At 45.6% G+C, this 7,093-nt stretch overlaps 1 protein-coding gene across 1 annotated transcript in view; it reads right to left on the reverse strand.

The window, feature by feature from the left end:
- LOC120035331 (rho GTPase-activating protein 23-like) overlaps positions 1-1,789 on the reverse strand; it is a 31,863-nt gene extending 30,074 nt beyond the window's left edge. Inside the window, exon 1 of the mRNA XM_038982118.1 lies at positions 1,607-1,789. Coding sequence (XP_038838046.1) covers positions 1,607-1,750 — 144 coding nt within the window. The 5' untranslated portion in view covers positions 1,751-1,789. The remainder of the gene's footprint in view (positions 1-1,606) is intronic.
- Between the last annotated feature and the right edge of the window lie 5,304 nt (positions 1,790-7,093).

Genomic DNA, 7,093 nt, shown 5'->3' on the forward strand with positions numbered 1-7,093 from the left:
CCGACAACTCGGAGAACAAAACAAAACACCCACCGGGATGATGCTTTTTCTGATGAGATTGTTATCTGTGGTGCTGAATGGCTGTACAGTATATCTTTCAGTAAAACACCGTTGTTGTCTGTTACTGTTTCTTACAGCAGTGTCCTCCTTTTGGAAAAAGGTATACGTGAGCCAAAAGGTACACTGGCAGTGGTAGAATTGTCTGTCTATAGACAGCAAAACAGGCTTAATGGAATTCTCTCTCTCTCTCTCTATCTGTAAATCGGTCCTACAGGAGTATGGAGGTTGTGTATCACCCTTTCCCTTCTGTTCTTCACTTGCTTATCCATCTCTACTCTAATGACACAGCTCTTCTTATGACATCCATCTGTCTATGTCCCTAATCTGATTAACTCATATGAGTCTACCCAAAAACTTTAATTGGCTACGCTTGTTCAATCCCTGCATTTAATTGGCTATGCTTGGCTTGTCCCCCATTGTGTCCTGATTCTCTTGACCTTACTGCTCCTGTGTTCGGGATCGATCTACGACCTTCCTGCCCTGTGATCTGATTGGTCCCGTCTTACTGCCCCAGCGATCTGATTGACTCAGCCTTACTGCCCATGTGATATGATTGGCTCAGTCTTAAAGGGATAATCCACCCTAGAAATGAAATGTGACGAGATACTTCATCATGATACGGTTCTCCTCCCTGGAAATAGGGATAACAAACTATCACATTTCATGACGCTTGTAAAACAATTACCTGAACACTCCATATCGCCAAATAAGCCAATAGGGGCATACTTGTGTAGAACACATCCATCTGTCTATATCGTCACAACAAAGTCTATATTTTGCTGAAATGTCCTCAAAGTTCACAGTGCACCGTCAAATGAATAACCTTTCTTCCTTCAACTACCATGGCACAAACCTGTTTTCTCCTCGAGTTGCCATAGCAACCGGACTCACACAGCTTTGCGCTAGAAACGCGATCTCTACCATGTCGAACATGGTGATATTGTAACTAATAAATAAAGCAACACCTCGCGGCACAACGCCTCTCCCCTATTTGACGTAGATAGTTTGTGTGTATGTATTGATATGTAGGCTACGTGTGCCTTTTTGAAATTAATGTAGTTCTGTCCTTGAACTGGTCTTGTCCATTAATGTTCTGTTTTATGTCATGTTTCATGTTTTGTGTGGACCCCAGGAAGAGTAGCTGCTGCTCTCGCAACAGATAATGGGGATCCTAATAAAATGCCAAATTTGATAGTGCAGTTTGTTTCAGGGGTTTTACAACTAGCTACTGTAACTACTTCACATGCTGATATTGACTTTGGTACTATGGTGTGAAGCAATTTTTTAGCTAGCCAGCCAGCCTTTCTAGAGAGAGCATTGCATTGTGGGTTTTGTAGTCGACTTGAGCTCTGCAGATTTCTACAAGTATGTTTTTTGCTTCCTAATTTATTATAAACGACGAAATGCAATTTTTCTTCACAACATATGTTGCTCTCACATATTAGCGTTATTTAACAATGTAAATCATAGGAATTTGTAGATTTGAGTGGATTATTCTTTTAAAGCCCCAGTTGTCACTGTCTGGTGTTGTGTCCAGTGGTGGTACCTTGAGGCTGGTGTGCAGGGCAGACTCTGGTGGGTAGACAATAAAGTGTCGCAGCGTGAAGCCGAAGCCCTGTGTGTTCTTCTGGAGTAGTAGCGTCCGGGGACCCTGCCAGCCAACGCCGACCCCCTCTCCTCCCGCCCCCATCGCAGGCCGAGGGTTGTCACCGGCCGAGGAGAGCCCATCTCTCCACCCCTTTGCCTGTTGAACAGAGAGAGAATAAAAACACGTGAGACTCAGGTCATATCCCCAAAACAATCACTTATGTCACTCCAATAGTCAACACTCCATCAGTACTTAACCAGTTCCTCCTTCCACCAAGTATTCCCAGGAAAAACTTTCATAACTTTATGGAACTGGAACAAAGGTCAAACGACATCCTACAAGAGCCAGGCCTCAGAGTGACATCACCACTTAATGGGCTGCTGGTTACTTCATTAGTGACTTCCCCTGCAGGCAAGAATAGGAATGTGTCTGTTTCTGTCCTGGGAGACTGGCGGACAATGAGTGTGTGTGCGTATCCATATGTTTTAATGCTAGTAGGTGAGAGGTGAGCACGGCTGGCCCATAGGGTCAGGCAGTCCCCACATGGCACCCAGCACCACAACAATGTCCTATAAACCACTAGGGGGTCCTGGGGGTTGCGGCCGCTGTCAGGAAGAGCCCAGGTCTAGACGGAGGGGAGCGGGGGATGGGTGTTCCGTCCCGAGCTCACTCAGGAATGCTCAGGACGGAACTCTAGACAATTAAGGAATGTCTGTAATCAATCAGGACTGACCTTGTTCACCTTGCACCAGCGTGGCGTGAAAGGGTCAGGGTGATTCTGAGTAGATTTCCACTCATTTTCCCCAAAGAAGGCAAATACCAAACATGACAGATACACGTGAGAACTAACACCCTGATGCTGCTGCTCCAACCCACATATGTCATTCAAACACAACCACCTGACCAAACAGGGATGGGAGGGAGACAACCTTCCTAAACATAAATGAGCCTATACCTAGGGACTCTTCTCTATGGAAGTACAGTGACTTCATTGTACCGGTGTCTCTCCTCTGAGGGTGTGTGTGTGTGTGTGTGTGTGTCCATATGTTTTAATGCTAGTAGGTGAGTGGTGAGCATGGCTGGCCCCCAGCTGGCTGTAGCCCTTCATACTCGTACCAGTATACGTGTTGAAAATGGCAGATTTGGACACTGACAAGTGCCTAAATTGAAACGCAGTGGCTGTACCGTAACATGCTATCCATGACATCAGAGCTCAGGGTCTCCACTTCGACAGCACTTTAAGGGTTTTGACTGACAGCCGTTCTGAACCTGAGCACCCGGTGATGAAGTTGGCCCCATCTCTCCCACTAATTGGGAAACCTTTGCAAATGTGTTGATGTCTGAATGAGGGAAGTGCTGTAAATGAAGAGGACTCAACGTATTTTGAAAGATGAGAGGTTGAAAGTTATAATAAATACTGCTTTGATGTCATACAAGTGTGCACTTCACATTTCCATTGTGATTTATAAATGGACCGTTTTTGGATTGCGTAAACAACACCGGTAATTGTGTGATCGCGGGGATGCAGGGTTGTGTTCCAAAAAAACAACTACAAGTGTACTTGCTCTAGTTCCTCAACGGCACAGCTAGGAGAGCTCAAAAAGCACCTTATAGTTGAAGACTCTTCTTTGAGTCATAAAGTGTACTGAAATGACTTAGGAACTGTGTATACTTTGGAGAGGTGTGTGGCCACTTGGAGACACCAGTTAGTCCTCTCACTCAAACCCATGTTCTTTTTATGTCTTATGTTGCACCTACCCCACATTTTCCAGGAATATTCTTATCATGTTACTGAATGTATTCAGAGTATTTTCAGATTTTGTTATAAACAAATGCGGCAAAAAGTACAGTAAAAGTAAAACGTACATAAAATCAATAGTGTAATGTTTGGATTCAGTCTTGTGTCAGATGAACTGTCCTCACCTTTGGTCTTATCGTTTCCCCATAATCTCCAAACTGTTCCCTTTGAATTGCTACCATGGTTATGGATATGCTTTCCATATTTCTTCTGTAAAAAAACATTTCAATTCAGCCCTATCCATATAGGTTAGTTCCCACGTGTGTAAGGGGTTAACCCCCAACACAAACCCTATATTTCACTTCCTGTGCCCCTCCCCCCTCCACACTACTCTGACCTCGCAGGGCCAATCACCCGGCCCGCTCAACAACAGGAAGTGGCAGGCTGAGGACAGGAAGTGTGGTGCCGTAGAGGAGGGATAACCAGGCGTACAGAGCACCTATAAATACAAAACCCCAGGGGGTTGGGGGTCTGCGCTCCCTCCCTCCCTTCCATTCTACCGCTCTCCCCTCTCCTCCCTTCCACCATCACCACATATACATTCTTGCCATATGATCCAGCTGGAGTGACCATTACAACACATCCTCTCTTTGTCCTCCTCTCCTCGTTCCCGCTCGATGCACAGCTCTCCATATAGGTGATGATGTAACCTTGTTCTCACCGTTTCACAATGCCCAAGCAACTCTCCCACATTTCATAAACAGATGAGAGGCATGAGAATAACAAGGGAGAAAGTTTAAATGAGAGATGCATGAAAGTGAGGGGGAGGGAAGAGAAGGGAGGAAAATAAAGAGAGAGTAAAAATGAAAGAGTAGGCTTAAGATATGAAGAGAGAAAGAAAGAGACTAGCCAGAGGGAATTCCAGAGGGAGCGGTTGGATTGAGGCATGTTGAAACACACACTGACGGGGACTGGCAAGGAGGGGGTGAGGAGAGCGAGGGAAGAAGAGAATGATAGAGAGAGGGAAGGAGCGAGTGGAGAGGGCAGGAGCGAGAGCAGGCTGGGCCAAGTGCGAGACAGGTTCCAGCACGCTGGTTTCGACCACACAGCCCCTCCCGGCGCTGAGAATACCAAACCCTGTGATTACCCCAAACACACAGAGACTGGAGCTCCGGGCCAGAGATGATTCCCACTGCCTGTCAGCCTGCCTGCCTGACCATGAGTGTGTGGGACGTCTGTGACTGCCTGACTATTCTCCACTAAACACCCCCACCCCCCAACAAGTCTCCATCTAACTACAGTAGGTTACACTCCAGCCTCTAGGTTACACTCCAGACATGAGGTCTTACATCTGTCTGTCAGCTTATGTAAAACCTGACTGTATTTAGGCTATATCTAATAGTCTTTCCACGGCCACTCTCTCACCAACCTTCTAGATGAGGAAACCTTTCTCTAGTCTAGCCAATCCAAAAGGGGAACATTTGGCACTTCACTCTGCACTTCTCTGACATCTGCCTAGATCTCTCAAATCAAATGAAAGTGTATTGGTCGCGTACACAGATTTGCAGACGCTATCGCAGGTGCAGCGAAACGCTTGTGTTTCTAGCAACGACAGTGCAGTAATACCTAGCAATAATACAACAATACACACATAATCCAGAAAAATAAAAGAAAGAAATTAAGATATATCAGAACGAGCAATGTCAGAGACCGGAATATAAATATATACATATGTATATAAATATACTGTACATACATATAGTGGTGTGTAAAGACAGTATGGACAGTATATGAATAGAAACGGTGTGTACAGCCGTAGTTACATAGTAGTGATATCTAGGACAAGCTCACATGAATAGGTTAATCATGATACACAAATTATGCAATACGGAGCCCTGCCACATGCCATTAATTAGGATAATTAGCACATATACAGGCACCATAATGAAAACACCAGGAAACCATACACAATATTTCCCATCATTCCTATTCGTCTATATAACCACATCCACATGGTGTTGCTATTGGGGTGGGCACCACTACTCTAACATCCATGTCCATATGAGACAGTACATCCCCAGCCTAAAGATGATACAGTTAGGAAGTGATTGTTAAGCTATATTAGTTGCAATTGATGGTGAAGGAAAGGAATGCCTGAAAGACCTCTATCACACACACACACACACACACACACACACACACACACACACACACACACACACACACACACACACACACACACACACACACACACACACACACACACTGGGGGAACAATGGTCTTTCAAACAGTTGAGAGCTGCATCCTGTTTGAAAAGTTGGCCTTTACAGAGGTTCCAAACGCTGACACGCTTTTATTCCAGAGACCCACTGTCCGCTCCGTAGCACTGGTCTGAGAGCTGGACGGATGGGGGAAGGGAGAAGAGAAAGGGATACAAACTGAAGTGACAAGCACTGCTACTTTAAGGTTCAATAGTTCTTCCTGGTCAGATCAGGAAAAACCCAGGGCCCTAGCTACTGTGTATCAAAGGCCCTCCCACCTGTATCATTGTCTCTACTCCGGCTCCTCTCCAAGCCTGAATACATCCTAGTTCAAACTAGCATGACAGCCGACATCTGACTGTGTGTCGGTACAGTTGAAAAGGCCAGCCGCACCATGACAGCCTTTTAAACACATACAGTATTTCACAATAGAGGATAAACAGTCATTCAGCAAACCTGACGCACAGCTTCAACAATAACGTCTCTGTCTTTTACACAACCGCCTGAATTCCACTGTCTGTGTGTATGTGTGTGTGTGTGTGTGTGTGTGTGTGTGTGTGTGTGTGTGTGTGTGTGTGTGTGTGTGTGTGTGTGTGTGTGTGTGTGTGTGTGTGTGTGTGTGTGCTCAAGAACCTGTCTGAGCCCTCTGTCAGATCAAGTCAGTTGATGTCACATCAGTTGAACAGGGTTTTCTCCTCGAGCAACTCTGCTGAATATGAATCTCCAGTAACACCCCCCTCACCCACCCTCCCCAAAACGGTCTCTAACCTACACCCCATGGGGGAAATAGGTAGGACTGGAGTGCCGAGGCTAGCACCACATTACTATCTGCATAATTATCCTCTTATCGTTTGTCTAACCAATGAAATTGTCTAACCGGAGCTTTTAATCTACATGTCCGTAATAAAGCCATTTTGTGGGGGAAAGCGTATTCTGATTGGCTGGGCCTGGCTGCCAACAGAACTGTAAATTGTTGCATGCTGCATTTATATTGTTGTTCAGTCTACATCCACAGATCCTAGCCATAATAACCCAAACTCTCCTTAAACCCTACACTCAGTGGCATACAGGCAACAGTAAAGTCTATCAGGCTACTGGATGTATCAAAATGTGTCTACTCCCATCAGAGAGAGATACTGAGAGATTCCAGGACTGATGCTGTACACATTACTGGTGTTACTATCCTGGTCAACACAATTACAGAGGGAGCTGGCGGAGATTCCAGGACTGATGCTGTACACATTACTGCGAGAGGCCATTACTGTACACAGACAGTGTGTTTACGCCAGCTGTGTCTGTATACTATAGCCTGGCCCTGGCTGCTCTTTCCCCTGCCTGCCCACATTCCCCAAGCCGCCATTTCTCAACTGCATGTCTGAGAGAGAGACAGAGAGAGAAAGCAAACACACACTGCGTTTCAACACACACACACACACACACACACA

This window comes from Salvelinus namaycush, chromosome 3, assembly GCF_016432855.1.
Source record: "Salvelinus namaycush isolate Seneca chromosome 3, SaNama_1.0, whole genome shotgun sequence".
Lineage (NCBI taxonomy): Eukaryota > Metazoa > Chordata > Actinopteri > Salmoniformes > Salmonidae > Salvelinus > Salvelinus namaycush.